Source organism: Pangasianodon hypophthalmus, chromosome 21 (genome assembly GCF_027358585.1).
Source record: "Pangasianodon hypophthalmus isolate fPanHyp1 chromosome 21, fPanHyp1.pri, whole genome shotgun sequence".
NCBI classification, from domain to species: domain Eukaryota; kingdom Metazoa; phylum Chordata; class Actinopteri; order Siluriformes; family Pangasiidae; genus Pangasianodon; species Pangasianodon hypophthalmus.
In genome coordinates, this window is record NC_069730.1 from 10,989,628 (window position 1) to 11,008,613 (window position 18,986).

Sequence of the window (18,986 nt, forward strand, 5' to 3'; positions counted from 1 at the left end):
GACAGTACGAATGTCAATATGATTATTGTGTTTTCAGTCCAATCAGGTCATTGCCAGGCCACCTGATGAGTGATGAAAGTGAGCACTGCATGACATCACTATTCTTTTGCTTGTGTGTGCATGCATTATGGTTGTGGGAAGAAAAGACACCAAAGGGTTTACGTGGATTCATCATTTATTCATGCACTGTTATCCATAATTGACGGTGTGAATGCTGCTCGCTCTCTCTCTCTTATTCAGACACACCATCTTTCTTTCTCTCTTTCTCTCACCTATTCTGTTCTTTTTCTTCTGCAGTGAGACCTCAGTTTTCCAGTTCTTCCTAAAAACAGCAGAGCTGACCAAGGACATCACATTCCTTTCTGTCTGCCTTATAATCCGCTTGTAGCCTGGTCACAGGAGACTAGGCGACTGAGGTGATGTCACTGACACATGAGAGCTGGTGAAACAGGTGATGTCACTGACACGAAGAGACCCACTCTACCATGCTGAGGTCATAAACACAAAACGGTGCCAAACACAGGTGTCATTTTGCAGCAGGTCATTTTAACATCTCTCCGGCCACCTCCATCTCTTTCGCTCTCATTATTCTCACACACACACACAGGGATCAGTTACAGTGGAGGGCAGGAGACGTCTGTGTTGGATGGGTTGCTTGCAGGCGAGTAACTACGACTGCAAGTAGCTGTGTGTGAACTCACACGGGAGGGGGTGATGAAGGTGAAAAAGAGTCATTCAGTCTATGTGAGGTGACTAGGGTTTTATGCATGATGATACCAGTGTTGAGAAGTGTGTGTGTGCGCAGTGTGTGCAGGTGCTACCTGAGAGTGTGATATACTTAGGACAATGCAGAGTTAGACTTTCAGGGACAAACGGCCATTTATAGTTGTCTACTGTTACACACACACGCACACACACTTATTACACTGTCAACCTGCTGTCTAATGTTACACTGAATGCAAGAACAAGGCTTTCAAATTTTTGACACCCCTCCATTACTGAGACAAAAACATAACACCTGTCTCCTTGAAACTCACTTGTAATGGAAGTCTAAAGGGCAGTCGCTCAATTACGTTAAAATACTGTTAAAATACACAAATATACACTGCCTGGCCAAAAAAAAAAAGTCGCTCAATCTAATATTTTGTTGCACCGCATTTAGCTTTGATTACGGCACGCATTCTTCCTGGCATTTTTTCAACAACCTTATGCAACTTCACAACATTTATTTCCATCCAGAGTTGCATTAATTTTTGGCTGAGATCTTGCATTGAGGACAGGAGAGTCGGACCACTCCGTAAAGTCTTCTCCAGCACATCCCAAAGACTTTCAATGGGGTTAAGGTCAGGACTCTGTGGTGGCCAATTCATGTGTAAAAATGATTCCTCATGCTCCCTGAACGACTCTTTCACAAGTTAAGCCTGATGAATCTTAGCATTTTCATCCTGGAATATGCCTGTGCCGTCAGGGAAGAAAAAGTCCATTGATGGGATAACCTGGTCATTCAGTACATTCAGGTGCTCAGCTGACTTCATTTTATTGCCACACAATGAGGCTGAGCCTAGACCTGACCATCTGATGCAACCCCAGATCATAACACCTGCCTCCAGAGGCTTGTACAGTAGGCATTATGCATGACAGGTGAATCACTTCATGCATTTCCCTTCTTACCCTGACACGCCCATTGCTCTGGAATAGGGTAAATCTGATTTTATCAGACCACATCACCTTTTTCCATTGCTCCACAGTCCAGTCTTTATGCTCCCTAGCAAATTGAAGTCATTTTTTCCGATTAGCCTCACTAATAAATGGCTTTCTTGTGGCCACACAGCTGTTTAGTCCAAATCCTCTAAGTTCTCATCACATTGTGTGTGTGGAAATGCTCTTACTTTCACTATTAAACATAGCCGTGAGTTCTCCTGTTGATTTTCTTACGATGTGACATCACCAAGCGTTTTAAAGATCTCCAGTCACGATCATTCAAGATTTTTTTCCAACTACATTTCTGCTGTAAAGCTGACGGTTCACCATTATCCTTCCAGGCTTTAATAATGCACTGGACATTTCATAACCCAGTTCCAGTGCATTTCATAACCCAGTTCCAATTTCAGCAATCTCCTTAGTTGTTTTCTTTGCTTGATGCAGGCCAACAATTTTCCCCTTCAGTAACATCTTTTCCACGACCACGGGATATGTAATCTGCCATGGTTGTTTAAGAAATGAGAAGCTACACACTGCATCAGTTAAGGTTAAAAGAATTCTTAACATAACATAAACATAAATAACAGAAATTCAAACCTTAAACATATACTTATACGTACATTTAATTTTAATAATAATGGTCTTAGGATTAGACATGAGAGAAAGTCTTACCCAAGCTGTGTAGTTTTATTCCACTTTCCAAAATGGGAGTAATACAGTAATATCTGGAACCCCGCACATGACATGCGGGTAAAAAAAAAAATACAAAAACAATATTTTTTGGCCACAAATTAAGAATTAGTTCCCATTACTTATTAATACATGAGCACGTTTATTTTGTTCCCTGATTTTAGGTATATTGTGGTCATGTTTTACTCGTTTTGGGTAAATTGCACATTTTAATAATTTGGTCCCTCGTTTTAAAAGGACAATGGATTTATGAAATTGCGCGCAGGAACTGGTGAAACATGGCCATGATTTACCTAAAATGAGGGAACGAATTAATACCACATGCTCACATATTAATAAGTTGTGGGGACGAATTCTTAGTTCGTGGCCACGATATATTGTTGTTTTTTTTTTTTTTTTTTTTCCCGCATGTCATGTGCGGGGCTCCGTAGTAACAAGCAATTCTGGATACTAATACTAATTTCCCCAAAGATATTGTAGTATCCATGTAATCTTGATAAAATGAAATTTGACTATGAACCACATATTCTTCAAATTATCTGAACAGTTAATTTACTGTGACACCTGACTTGATACAGACATAAATGAAATTATACACCAGAGTCTGACTAGGGATTCTGGGAAACATTTGAAGTGAATTTGCCACCCACTTGCAAGCTAATTCTGTTGAGTAGTTTTTGCTAGACCACTGGGTTAAAATCTGTACATTACCTGGTTTGAAATAACAGATAAAGATCTCTTACAGGACTTAAGAGTTGTCTTGAGAAAAGCATGATGGCTGAACAACATGAATTGTTGAGTTGTTTGCTACCGCTCATACTGAGAACTTTAATTACCTTAATTAACAGCAATTAACTTTACTGCCACAGCAAAGTCCACAGAAGACCATTTGAGAATTGTGAGCATGAACATTTGATGTGAACCATTTTAGCTGTATGTTTACTGGCCACTATACAATATTCAAAATCCCAAAACCACTGTACTGCTTATGCTTCATGACATGTGATCTGTTTTTAATAGTTGTGTGCATGCTACAAGATCAAGCACAGATTAAGCCCATTCAACAATCCCCAAAACCTTCTTGCCTCATAAAAATAAATAATGCAAGAACTGTATGCATGTCTGTTAAGATATCTGAAATATCTTGCTAAATCACATATCAGTAAGCAACACAGGGATGATATTTTCTTAACCTTCACCTGCTGTCTTTTATTCTTTAAAAAGTATTTTTAAGACATCACCCTCTACACAGGCATTGCACAGTTTTAATGATGGAAAGGATGGATTTCTGTTTTAGAAAACACTGTCACAGCCCCACATACCAGAGATAACAGTGACACAGATAAAATATAAATACGTCAATATGCTGCCATTCATAATATAAAATGTACTTAAGGGGTCGCAAGCAAACTTTATGCAGCACGGAGCTAAACAGAATGGAACTGCACTTGCTTAAGATAACACCTTAAATAAAGGTCACTTTGTTTATCAATGAATTCTACTTCATAACCAAGTTTCCAGTAACCAACCCCCCCCCCCCCCCCCCCCCCCCCCCCATTGCAATCTGTACAGATTCCCTTGCTAAACACATATTACATAAAAAAGGAACAAACAGATAAATAATGAAGCACAGCTATGTAACATGTAAAACTCATCAAGATGGTTGCAAATCTCCACTAAAGGGAGTAAAAGGGAGGTTTGTGGGCTAGATTAGGGGATAACAGAGATTAGACCAGATTAGGCAGTCTACACACACTACTCTGGGGCAACGAAGGACAATCAGGCAAAATAACATTCCTCAGACTATATTTCTATATTATAATTATCTTTTAAATTATAATTAACTTCTGACACTATATAATGAACAAGAGACTTAATACACATTCCTGTTCTTGAACATGTATGTCTTCATTCTTTTCTTCTTCCATTTCTTGTATTATCCTGTTTATACTTAATACTGTCATAAATGTTCTCCCAACCATCATCCTTTAAGTGTGTCTGTTTGTGTGTTTGTGTGTGAGAGAAAGAGAATGAGAGAGCAAGTGTGAGAGATCAATCCATTACTTATTCATGCTTCGTTATTCATGAATGACGGAGTAAATGCTGATCTGAAATAAGTCAAGGGTGAGAGATAAGAGACTCCTGACTAACTCCAGTTCACCACGAACTACTTTGTCACTCATGCTGCTTTTCACAAGCTAATACACTATCATAGTAGCTGGTGTTAATAACACACACACAATGCATAGTCTCGCTACTTCAATCAGGCAGCCTTTCCCAGCTTATTTAATCTGGGTTAAAGAAATCACCGCACCGATTGGGCAGTTCATATTCAGAAAATGGAGATCGGATTGAAAAACACATTTGAGCTACAGAGAGCTGTGACTTTCACACACAAACAGCTATTAGCAGAATGTGAAACAAAGCATCCCGTCCTTCAGACACACCGCCTTGAGTCACACTAGCAGGGGTTTTTAATCAAAATTAGGCTATTTTTGAAACACAGGATGCGTGCAGAAATGTTTGCATGTGCCACAGGGATCTTGTTTCCCATGCGAAAGAATCTGAATTTTGTGATTCATTCTACCCCTAATTCATGTCATAGTGGAATTCCTGACAGCAAAGCTCTTGGAACTATGTGTTTGGTGTAAGGGTTGTGTCAGAGGATCTCTCTCTCTCTCACTCTCTCTCTCTCTCTCTGTCTGTCTCTCTCTCTCTCTCTCTAGTTTCTAACATCATATAATGATGGTATATTTTTTGAGTCTAATCTGTGTGACTGTTTTCAAGGTCTTCAATCGTGAATTCAATGGTTACTGGTAGACCACAAAACGTGAATGAAAGGATTGCATAACAGAGGCTCTTGTTTATCTATTCAAAATCTGTGTGTGCGTGTTTGTGTGTGTGTGTGTGTGTGTGTGTGTGTGCTGCAACAACTGAGAAACATGCTCTACTGTACAGCAGTAAACTACACTGATTTGATATATTAGCTGTCTGTGTGTCTGTGCGTGTCTGTGTCCAGTTGGAGCTTATTCTGTGTAGATTGAGTGTTGCTAAGGAGACGTGACAGGCAATTTGCAAAGTGTGTCAAGCTGCATGATAGGTTTCACACATTCAGTGTGTGTGTGTGTGTGTGTGTGTGTGTGTGTGTGTGTGTGTGTGTGTGTAAGAGCGTGTGCATCGGGAGATACAGGGTGGTCGTTTAGCATTCAATTTCTGTTAGTATGTGCATTCATGCTTTTCCATATCTGACTGGCATTTTGTGTGATACATCAGTTACTTAGCTTTACCCTAATATCAGTCTAACTAATCCCCATCTGCTTTCTGTTTGGTGGGGCCTTTATGAAGTTCTGTCAACACGGTACTAACAGTTTTAATAACTCCCCCTTGTCTTTTTATTCACACATTACCTTCCTGGCAGTCCCAGTTTTAGTCTCCTTTCTCTCCTTCTTATGTACTTCATCTGATTCTTTCAGTCTTGTGTTCACAATGTTTACAAGACGTTTTCATATAAACAGCACACTTTCATATCCACATATCCAATGTTGACCTTTCTGAAAAGGGCAGAACCCACAAAATCCCGGTCTGTGGTCAGTGCTAAGTGTATTTACAGAATAATTTTACTTACGTGGAGTTCTTTCCTTAGTAATTTACCTACACAGCTCAGGTAAATTTTGATATTGATGATGACTGATTCTCATTTCCACTGTCGATATGGCTTTACAATTTGCTGGCTAGCTTATACATGTCCGAATAACTAATGATCTAAGACTGCAGAGGAAACTATACTGCCTATTATATAATTAACACCCAATAGCGTATGAGGGAGGCAGGGAGGAAGAGGCCGAGAGGGAAAAAAGGGGTTGGAAATCAAGCAAAATGAGGATGAAAAAGCTGGAGAGAAGAGTCAAGTGAGAGGAGCGGAGGAGCGAAAGAGAGATTTTCAGCTTCTCGACAGGTGGCGAAGGTTGACAGCAAAATATAGATACATAAGATACTGCAGTGAGAGATCAGGAGGGAGACAAAGAAGAGTCACACATTTGTAGAAACAGGATTTTACAGATTTAATGTGGTATCTGTGGATGCTTCTGGTGGAGTAAAGCACTCCCTCTATTATAACTATTCTAACTAAGGGAAATGATACAATTTTATTTAGAAAGCCATTTTTTTTTACTCTTATTAGATACTCTATGGGACTACTAGAGAAAAGTACTGAAGAAGAAGAATAACATCTCCAGGTATGTGAATCAAGACAAATATATATTTTTAATGCATTTGCAACAAATTTATTTTTCTTTTCTCAAAACTGGTGTCTCCTTCTGCATGTTTGGTTTGTTGCTGTGTTATTCTAAGGCATTTAAAACCCAACAAGAGCCTCAATACACTCAGAGGAGAACAATAACTGCTTAACTAACTGCAGGACTGGATATCCTGCTGCTCTGTTTGCACAATTTGACTGTTCATATAAACCCACTCTGTTCAAGTCAACTCCCCAAAAACTCAACGTCTTATTCACTGAGCTCTCAGCCAAATGCAGTGATGCTAATAAACCTCACTACTTAAATAACGAAGTAATTTTCCAACATACAGTACTGTGCAAAAGTCTTAGACACCCTATTTTTTTTAGTACAAACTTTGTTATAGATTTTTATTTTATGACTTCTACATTATTGATTCAGTACAAAAACTTTTTAGATTTCCAAACATTAGTTTTCCAGCACAAAATTAAATGTTACAGAAAAATGTTTGTATGTCAGTAAAGAAAGCAGCAGATTACATAAGAGACACTTTTCAGACAAAAAACATAATGAAGGCTGCTGGGTTTTGCTGCAAAAATAAGAAGCAGGTGTGAGAGTCAAAGTCTCCAGAAGAACTGTGGCTGGTTCTGCAAGATGCTCAGTAACACTTACACTCATTTCCTTATAAAACTGCACACATTGTACCTGAGACTACTATTTATTTTTTTTTAAAAAAGCAAAGGATCATCACACCAAATATTGACTTTGTTTCATTTATTAATGTTTATTGCTCTTTATAGTATTTTTTTTAATGTAGAAACATTTAGTTTCATTAGTTTTGAAGGCATCTTTGCTCTACAGCATTTCTTTGCATGTGCCTAAGACTTCTGCACAGTACTGTACAAGCAAACATACATACGTCTCTTGCTACATCATCTCTTTTGAAAGAACTCACAGCAAGGACGACAGTTGATGGTCTACATTCTTGAATTCTACACTTATGTAAAACCAAATAACTCCACAAAGGAGGTTACAGCAGTCTGTATTCAAAAGCAAAAAAGAAAAGCAAATAAAATTCTGTATCGGAAAAGGTCAAAGCATACATTCCTCTACTAATTAATGTGTCAAAATATAGTGTTAGACACTTTTGACAGAGTAATTAGTGCAGATTGAAAAGAAAAAGTCACATATACAAGTACAGTGCAGTGAAAATCTTTTCATCACAGATCCTAGCTTGTTAGGAAGCTGCAGTCAGAGTACAGGATCTGCCATGATATGGTGTCCCAAGAGCAGCGAGGATTAAGGGCCTTGCTCAAGGGCTCAACAATGGTTAATGGGCAGTGCTGAGGTAGCAAAACATGAGAAAATATTAAATATAAAATGAAGACAATGACTTCTGTCTTTTAAAAATTATATTATCTGGTTAAATTTAGCCTACTTCAGTACTGTTACAACCCAACGACTTGGTGTAGCTGGCTACAGTACCATGCAAACTACGTTATCAAACTACATCCTTATGCTCTGTGTATTTCATGTTCACGTAACTTGGAGCTCATATAGACATTTACACACCTTGTTTTCCTGGTTCAGCATGAGAGGATGTTAGTGTTTCAGTTTCAACCCCTTTACTTTAACATCTTCTCATGCTGAGCCAGGAAAACAAAGTGTGACCCCCAAAAAATCGCTGTATATCCATTTTTCCCCTCACACTAACTGACTGTGTGACATGGCCTGTCAGCCAATAAAAAATGAGTAATTCCACATATTTTCCTGTTAACCCTGTCTGATTGGTCTTGACTCCATTCAGTGAAGATAAAATACAACACTGTTCACTGAAGATACAAAATTACAACATTGCCGTCTTCTTTAACTAACGTTCAGTTACACAGTGACAAACTGCTCCAATTGGAGAATTATTCAGGGCTAAAGAAAAAATTTTCACGCTATAGCCCCAAATGCCCAGGCCAGGTTATGCTCCTGCCTTAAACACTGAGCCAACACTGACACCAAATGGAGGGCACTGCTGGGATTTGTCTCCAGGATCTCCTGTTTACGAGACAGATGCGTTGACCAACTAAGCAACATTTTTCATTCCACTGTTAATCTGTTCAAATGGTTTCTCTTCTCCTGCATTAACAGCCAATCAGAGATCTCTATTTCCAAAGACCGCCAAAACTAATTCTCTCTCTAATGCAAAAACTACAGCCACCAATCCACAGCTTGGGGTGTCAGTTTCCTAAGTGAACTAGAAGAAATTAAAATAATATAAATAGCAAATAAAATAACATAAAATAACAATAAATACCAGTCCCTACTGATATACCAGACTATATTACCTCTTTGAGAACTTCGTGCAGTAGCTGGGCGCTGGCATCCGAAATGTTCCAGGGGTCTCGTTCCTCCACAAGCATAGCATCCAGCGTGCCCTTTTCCATGACCACGTCAAACGAGGAGTCAGGGAAAGCCAGACGACGGGCATCCATGCACACCCAGCTCATGCCCATGCAGTCAGCGTGACGCTGGGCCATGCTCTCCACACACACACTGGAGTAGTCCACATTAGTGATGGTCAAGTAGCCAGCCAGGTACATGTGCAAGCTTAGAGCACTGTTCCCACAACCTGAGACAAGAAAAATAAGGAAATAGTAAATGCAATGTTAAAAGTCTACATCAAGACTTGCTTGCAAGATTTGTCTATAAATATTATAGATAAAATGCTAAACTAAAGTTCACTTGTCTTACTACTAGGGGTCTCGACTAGGGGGCTGTCCAGTTTGCACAATTTGGCTGTATACCAAACACACCTTAATTCTTCAAACATCTTATTTACTGATTTTTCATCCAAACACAGAGAGGTTATTAAAATTCCACCAGCTTCAGAAGTAATTGTCTAACATACACACAATTCACAAGCTTGCCAAATCCCCCGGGATCAGCCCACCCTGATCCTGACCTACCCAGGTGCTCTGTGATAGATGACCTGAAAACCCTGATGCAGCATTACACTACAGTACACAGAGGCGTTATCAGCCAGTTTGATACATGTTGCCAGATCTTCTCTAGTCAGCTCAATTTACATGTAATATGAGTGATTAATGAAGGTTGATAAAAACATGCCAGCCATGAACTGTTAGCAATACTGGGTCTTTGGCGAGTTCTGCTCAAGGTCTCTGCCAACGTTGTCCTCATTTATTTATTTATTTTTTGAATGAGCTGTTTGTTTATGTTTATGATTGTGTATGTCTGAATGATTTGTATCCAGACTTGTAATGACTTATGAATCTAATAACTATAGGAGCTACTTTATGATACAGATAACCTCTCATTTTCATACATCTATACTCCTACTGACTTAAAAATTCTGTTCATGCAGTAGGACTTAAAAGGTTAAGATCTTCCCACCATTCAATCGATGAGCTAACAGTCAACCTAAGCAAACTGGTTCATTTTAGGATGCTTCCAATTTTTGGGGGTGTTTTATGTTTTGTGTGTTAATGTATGTGTCATGAGGGTAAACACCATCAAAGGAAATGAACAAATATATCTTCTCTGTAAAATCTACAAATATCATTTATAAATAATTTAAAAATTAACACACATTAATTAGGCTTCCTCCTTATTATTTTTTCTATGAGTCTTAAACAGAGATGCACAACATTATCCCAGTCTAAAATAATTGTCTATTTTAATGAGGAGCAAAATGATTTAATTTAAAGGCAGTTTTATCAGGCTTTGATCAATTTAGTCTGTCTTTAGCCTCAGCCTGAGTGTTACTGACAAAGTCAGAAGGCTGTCACGCTTTGCCACCTCTGTTCCAAAACCGTGAGTAACACTAATTATCACTCCTTTCGTTTGGCTAATTAAAGAGCCCTTAACAAGTTGCGACTTAGCAAAGAAATTTAATCACAGATTCTCTCCTTTTCTCTCACCTCTTTCTTTTATTTTCTACATCTTGATCCTTGTTTAACAGTTAAGGCAAAAATCTGACGAAATGTCAACAAATTCAATGCACTAAACCGAAGTGATGTCTCTACACAGGAAAGCAAACACACAAAGGTTTCACGAGCTGCTGAGATATTTCTAACAGGGAAAATCATTACAGTTGCCTGGAAGACTTTGGGAAACCTGTCTTCTGATTTGCTTTAAAGTCTTTTGTATGACAAACTAGAGTATAAGGACAATTATTTACCATATCAGGCAAAAAGGTCTGCAGAAGAAACAAAAGTGGTTTCTAGTTCTAGCTTTAAATACATGGATGGCTTTATTCCCTAAATCTGATCATACAACCTTGTAAAAAGATGAAGAAAAAAAGAAATAAAGAGATCATCACTGAGCAGAAATGCACATTAAGTAGAAGTCTACATACAGTAATAATAAAATTAACACATTCATAGCATAGTAAGGCAACTTTCCGCTTTCTGCATTTGATAGTTTTAAATTCTTATGTGCTTGAAATGCTAGTGGTGCTTTATAGCGGGTGTTTAAATGAGCAAGTTCTGTTTATTTGTGAGAGAAAAAAAAAGAATGTAAATTTGTGAAGACCAGCAACACAAACCTTTTTCCCCTCACAGGTATAGCGTTACAGACACACTCTCAACTCATCTCAGAAGAATTTTGTGTGATTGTTGACATTAAATACCTATCAAGGAAAAAAGATGAGGATTTTTTTTTGTGGATATTATGTATGTAATAGTGTGGGTTTTTGTTGGGGTTTGCTTGGAACATTTGTCATTTGTTTTCACTACATGCGTTTGTGTTTCTGAGAGAGAGACAGAGAGAGAAAGAGACAGACCCACTGCACTTTGCTCTGTCTTCAAGGACGTCCCCTAACCTTTCTCTATTTCTGCCATGGCAACACGGACATGTTTCTGGGACTCTGGGTGGTTTCACATACCAGGAAGGCCACAACACCATGGAACACACAGGGTGTCCTCCCCACTCCAACCCAGCTGATTTAATTCATCAAGACCTCGATAATGAGCTGCTGAGTTGAACTAGGTGTTAGAGCAAGGAAAACCTGATTCAAGTCGTACCGTAACAGAATATGGCTGTGTGTGACCTTTATACTTTAACCCTAACCATGACCTTAGATGTACTTAGACATATTGGCTGCAAACATGGGAACATTTGGCTGTAGCATACAGTAACACTTGTTCCTTATAAAACCTTTAATTTTCTGTACTGTAAGTACTTCTGTACTTATTTTCTAAAGTTCTACATTCTTTCAGTAAACACATTTGTAGTTCCATTTTGTCTAAATTAGATATAACAGTAGCGTGCAGTATGCATGTACATTGTTGACCAAACCCAGATACAAGGCTCCCAAACTCTGCTGTCATTAATCGACTTTCTGTCTGAATGTCTGAGAAGCTTTTAATGAGATTTAACCTGAGTTGAATGTTAAAGTTAGCACTGCCAATTCTGACAAAACAGTTCTTCTCTGTCTCTCACGCATGTCCCCTCTCCCACCATCTGTCTCTCATTCTTCTGCTTCCATCTTTCCCTCCTCCCTCCTCGTTTGTTTGTTGACATGGGCAGGATGGAAAAAGGGATTCCCTTCTGATGAAAAGCTCCAGAATGTTCTGGCGGATTAGACCGAGGTATTAGGCTGCAGGGTTGTGTTCCAGTACTGTTTATAACATGCCCTTGTCACCTTTGATTTACCATTTGCCCTTAGGGGAAACCCCGCTGCCATCTTGAGCTATTCTAAAACTTTATTAGCTCAAGTGAAGTTTGTAACATGAGCTCTTGGAAGCCCAAGGGATCAAGTCGACAGTGCTGTACAATTCAGGAACAGACCCTGGCCAGAGGTCACTGCAATCTGCTGCAAACATGACAGATTGAGCTGTTCATAAATATGTACAGAAGCAATAAAATACATAATATTTCAAATATATATACGTTGATTTGTTATTTTAATTATTTTTTAAGCCAATCACATCATAACCTACGTATAAATATATATATATATATATATATATATATATATATATATATATATATATATATATTATATTATATTTTTAGATCTTAGAATGTGCTATGTCTGGGTATAAAGTAAAGTAGCTACAATTTGTAACAGGTCAAATGCTATTGCTTTTGTTGCAGGTTTTTTTTTGTTTGTTTCTCATTTTGTAAAAAGTTATTAACAAATAATGACATGATATCAATACGAAAATTGTGGCAATTATTGGGGGTGCAAATAATTAAAAAAAAACACCAAACTATATAAACAGGGTGACTAATATCAGTTATTGCCATTCATAAACTTCGCATCAGCACTGAGTCATGATGCATCAGCCCTCAAAAGAACTGCCTGATGATGTGACATGTGAAGAAGCAGGAAACAACAGGCATATTTATGGTAAACATAAATGACTCATCACATTAACTGTGTGTGTGGAATTTTATTGAATTACACCCACATCCAAATAAGACACATAGCATGTGATGTCATCTAAAAGAAACCACCATACAGATGTATATACGGTCAGGTCAATAAGTATTTGGACAGTGACACAAGTTTCATAATTTTGCCTCTGTAAACCACCACAATGGATTGGAAACATTACTATTTTTTCTGCACATTCTTGTACAAACATTTCTCAGTTACGCTGCACACTGCAATTTGTATTGTTACTGCACATAACAGCTGCATATTTTGTACATTATTCTGTTACACATTCCCATACAAACATTTCTTATTATTTCTTATTTCTTATTAATTTCTTATTTTTAATTTAGTTAATTAAATGCAGTCTAAGGATGAGTATGCCAGTTTTTCATTTCACTTCAAGTTATATACTGTATATGTGAAAAAAAAAATCTTGAATCTTGAAATGAAGCAATCAAGATTGAAGTGTAGACTTTAAGCTTTAATTCAGCAAATTGTTTTACATAGTTCCTCCATTTTCAAAGGCTCAAAAGTAATTGGACAAACTAACAATTATATTTATAATTTACAAAAATCATAATTATATAATTAATATAAGGATTGTTTTTAATACTTGCATGCAAATCCTTTGCAGTCAGTGACTGCCTGAAGTCTGGAACCCATGGATATCACTAAATGCTGAGTTTGCAATGATCCTTTGAGATATTTTGCCAGGCCTTTACTGCAGCCGTCTTTAGTTGCTGCTTGTTTGTGGGTCTTTCTGCCTTCGGTTTTGTCTTCAGTAAGTGAAAAGCATGCTCAGTTGGGTTGAAGTCAGGTGACTGACTCAGTCATTTATGAACATTCCATTTCTTTGCCTTAAGAAGCTCTTGTGTTGCTTTCACAGTATGTTTTAGGTCATTATCCATCTGTACTGTGAAAAACCGTCCTATCAGTTTTGCAGCATTGAACGTATAGCTCTGTACACTTCAGAATTTATCCTGCTACTTCTATCAGCAGTCACATCATCAATAAACACCAGTGACCCAGTTCCTTTGGCAGCCATAAATGCCCATGCCATAACACTTCCTCCACCATTTTTGACAGATGACATGGTATGCTTTGAATCATGAGCCCTTCCTTTCCTTCTCCATACTCTTCTCTTCCCTTCATTCTGGTACAAGTTAATCTTGGTTTCGTCTGTCCAAAGAATCTTGTTCCATAACTGGGTAGGCTTTTTTTAGATATTTTCTAGCAAAGTCTAATCTGGCCCTTCTGTTCTTGAGTGTTACCAGTGGTTTGCATCTTGAGCTAATCCCTCTGTACTTACATTCATGAAGGTGTCTCTTGATTGTAGACTTCGACAATGATATGCTTATCTCCTCGAGAATGTTCTTGACTTGACTAGTTGTTGTCAAGGGGTTTTTCTTCACCAAGGAAAGAATTCTGCGATCATCCACTTTAGTTGTCTTCCATGGTGTTCCAGACCTTTTGGTGTTGCTAAGCTCGTCAGTGCATTCCTTCTTTTTAAGAATGTATTAAATTGTTGATTTGGGCACTCAGTTGTTGATTTCAGCATAATGCTGGCCTCCTTCACTTGCATCAACACCTCTTTGGACTGCATATTGAGAGTTCCCATGAACAGCTACCAAATGAAAATTCAACACTTGGAATCAACTCCAGAGATTTTATCTCCTTAATCTGTCATTAAATAACAAGGAAACAGGCCACACCTGGCCATGAAACTACTTATCAGTCAATTGTCCAATTACTTTTGAGCCTGTGAAATTGGAGAGACTATGTAAAAAATGGCTATGATTCCTAAACAGTTAACGCTAAATTTTTGTTAAACCTCTTGAATTAAAGCTGAAAGTCTACTCTTCAATCATATCTTGATTGCTTCATTTCAAATCCATTGTGGTCATGTATAGAGGCAAAATTACAAAAATCATGTCCAAATACTAATGGACCCAACTGTATGTATACACTGAATACAAGATTTAAAAATGGGGGATCCCCAGATGTTGCCAAGCCAACTGTGAGATATAGCCTCTTCAGAGAGCCCTGGGTCCTGAGTCTGTCTTCAGAGGGACATGCCTGATACAGATCTACTGGGTGCCGACCAGGATCCATCCTTGTAAAGTGCCCAAACTACCTCAGCTGGCTCCTCTCAATACAGAGGAACAGTGGCTCTACTCCGAGGCCCATCCAGATAATCAAGCTCCTCACCCTATCATGGAGAATAAGCCCAGAGTCCCTGTGGAGGAACCTAATTTCCACTGCCTGTACTCGCCTGTACCTTATTTTTTTGGTCACCACTCACAGCTTTTGATCATAGGTAAGGACAGGGACATAACTTGTCCAGTAAATAGAAAGCTTCATCCTTAAACTGAGTTCCTGCTTCACCACCACAGACTGGTGCAGTTACTGTAACAAGCAGACAGGGCAGTGACTGCCGCTAACCCATCTGCTTGTCAATCTCACACTTTCTTTTTCCATCACTCATGAACAAGTTCCAAAGATATGTAAACTCCTCTGTGATGGGCATAGTCTTTCCCCTTACCTGAAGGGAGCATCCCACCTTTTCAGGGAGAGAACAACAGCCTCAGACTTGGAAGTGCTGATTTTCATCTCTGCCACGTCACACTCAGCAGTGACATTCAAGTGCATGTTGGAGATATATTTCAGATGGTGCCAAAAGATCATCCACTGCAAATAACAGAGATGTTACCACTAGCCCCCCCCATACTGAACACCTCTGAGGGGTGTGATTCCCCTATAGTTGGAATACACCTTCTGGTCCCTTTTTTAAAAATAGGACCTAGTATCCTAGTTTGCCACACCAAGGGCACTGCCCCAGTTCTCCATGCAACCGAAGACCCCAACCCCAACCTTGTTCATTGCCTTCAATATCTCTGGCCAGGTTTCATCCACCCCTGCACCCTTGAAACTATGAAAGTTTCTAGATGCCATAGTAACCATGGCCACAGAGATGGTTACTAACACCAGAGATTTCTGGCACTGCCTCCTGAAGGAAGGCCATGTTCAAGGGGTAAAGGAATTCCTCAAAGTGCTCCTTTCCCTGCTCAACAATATCCCCAGTAGAGGTTAAACCTCCTCACAATTGCTTAGCAGAGCTTATGCATGGTGTTGTCTCCCCATCCTGAGGTGCCAAACAGTTTGCCACCTCTTTGGGGACACCTGAAGACTTTTTCAGTAGTCTCCCACACCTGAGCTTTCGCATCTGCAATTGCTTTTTCCACCGCCCTTCTGGCACCCCTGTATTTCTCAATTGAATCAGGAGAGCCCTCCATGACCAATACATGGAAGGCCTCCTTGACAACTTCCATTGATGACTGTGTCCATTTGAATGTCCCAGCCAGAGTCCCGTGTGACAATTTCAACTAACCATCAAGTAGTGATCATCAGTTGACAGCTCTGTCCCATCTTTATCTGATGGGGTTTGGTACCAGAGCCCTTACTATGTGTGGATGTTAGGGCAACAATATCTAGTCTTTTCCATTTCACATACTCTCTCAGGCTCTACCCCCTGGCAGAAGAGAGGAGCAAAGGCTAGCCTGTATGGTCTGATCCCACAGAAGAGTTACTGTAGCACAAACTGCTGAAAAAGTTAATGCTGGCTATGATAGAAATGTGTCAGAACACACAGTGCATCACAGCTTGCTGCATATGTGGCTGCATAGCCGCAGACCAGTCAGAGTGCCTATGCTGACCCCTGTCCACCACCGCAAGTGCCTACAATGGGCACGTGAGCATTAGAACTGGACCATGGAATGGAAGAAGGTGGTCTAGTCTGATGAATCATGTTTTATTTTATATCACGTGGATAGCCGAGTGGGTCGCTTACCTGGTGAAGAGATGGCACCAGGATGCACTATGGGAAGAAGGCAAGCAGAAGCAGGCATTGTGATGCTCTGAGCAATATTCTGCTGAGAAACTTTGGGTCCTGGCATTCATGTGGATGTTATTTTGACACGTACAATCTGCCTAAACATTGTTGCTGTCCAAGTACACCCCTTCATGGCAACAGCATTCCTTAATGGCAGTGGCCTCTTTCAGCAGGATAATGCACCCTGTCACACTGCACAAATTGTTCAGGAATAGTTTGAGGAACATGACAAAGAGTTTAAGGTGTTGACTTGGCCTCCAAGTTCCCCAGATCTCAATCCAATCGAGCATCTGTGGGATATGCTGGACAAACAAGTCTGATCCATGGAGGGCCCACCTAGCAATTTACAGGACTTAAAGGCTCTGTTGCAAACCACCTTCAGAGGTCTTGTGGAGTCCACGCCTCGACAGTCAGAGCTGTTTTGGTGACACAAGGGGGACCTACACAATATTAGGCAGATGGTTTTAATGTTATGGCTGAACGGTGTACATAGAGGTCATGTTTTTAAGGAAGGAACCTCTTTGTTGAGAGTGATCAGTCAATCAAGTTCATTTGCCCAGTGGAATTTCAGTTGATCTCTGCCAGCAACCCACACCACTTTTGGAAAGGCCAATAAAACACAGTACTAGCATCCCCATATACACACAAGTACATTCTACTCTAGGGCTTTTAGCCATGGGCAAAATTCAAAGAGAAATTGATGAAAGGTCTGGCATTTTCCAACCAAGAGCCAAATAATGACAAATTATATCACTCGTGCTGCAATACATTACACTTCCAAATATGGCAGCGGAGAAACAACAATAATGAGAGATTTCCAACCCACCACAGGTTTTCCAAATGTAACTAAGGCAATAGATTGCACACACCTAGCATTAAAATTCATCCTTTAAAGAGAAATTGTTTACCATATATATGGTGACTTCAGGATGTTTCTTTATGTAACTGTGTGTGGTCATGCACAAATCGCGCAATTTAGAAGGATTTATCAATGTCCACTGAACACAGTTGTGCATATGCAAGTGATAAATGCCAATTTGTAGTGCGTACTGGTGTTCTACACATACTTTGATAAATAAGTATGTGTTGCAGTGCCACTTGATGCTGGATTTGAATATAGACATTAATTATGCAATAATTGGAGTCTCTACAGCTGTGGCTCTCGTTCCCCATTGGAGCTTTGCATACTGAGGTATCTTTCCACTTCTGATGAAGGCTGCTGTATTGTTTACTCCTTATACACACTTATTCTACTTCATATATTCTACTTCAGTGTGAAAACTTGCAACACTGTTGTGGAATCTTTTGCACTGAATCCTTTACCACTCTTTCCAGATCCCGCCCAATGACCGTCTTTTCAGCAGTCTGAGTGTATCTACATTTCCATTTATTTTGAGAGTGGATACAAAATAAACAGTGAAAAGCTAAGGGGCTAGTTTAACAAACCAAGTTGTGGAAATTTTGTTGGGGCCTGGAATCTGAACTCTTCAACTCTCCAAATCAGTAGCAGTGGGCCTTAACTCCTGAGCCACCACCTCAGATGAAAACATTAAACATGCAACCTAAATTAGCAACCGAAAGATTTTTTTTCTAGAGGAATCTGGACACTCGTTATGCACTTGAACACTTGCACTAAATGAAATGTAAATTGTGTAGAAACACAACACAGTAATACACTTTTGTGACACTTATTTGCAATAAACAATGCAAAATTAAGGTTATCATTTGACTCACCCTTGAAATATACCACCATAGGTTTCAGTGGCTATGTCTATATGTCCATACCCACACACTACAGTACTAAATAGTAGGTTAGTACTAATAGTATGGTGTGCTATTTTCTCATATAATTTAGTACAGTGTTATATGGTTTGGGACACAGCCACAAACTCTTTAGCATTCTGGTTTCATACCACATGCCCATGTTGCATCAGCTCCTGTCTAATGGTGTCCTTCCCACTCAGCTGCTTTTTCTTTTCAAATCTCACACTGACTCTGTCTTCTCAGATGTAGGCTTCACAACAATGCAGATTAATTGGGTTTAAATATCTGAGTATTTTAGAGAGCAGCAGTCAGA

The 18,986-nt window shown here is 39.3% G+C and overlaps 1 protein-coding gene across 1 annotated transcript in view; it reads right to left on the minus strand.

The window, feature by feature from the left end:
* Positions 1 to 18,986, minus strand: part of ece2a (endothelin converting enzyme 2a) — a 96,494-nt gene that overhangs the window by 42,373 nt on the left and 35,135 nt on the right. Inside the window, exon 2 of the mRNA XM_026925055.3 lies at positions 8,963 to 9,246. Within this exon, the coding sequence (XP_026780856.3) occupies positions 8,963 to 9,246 (284 nt within the window). The remainder of the gene's footprint in view (positions 1 to 8,962; positions 9,247 to 18,986) is intronic.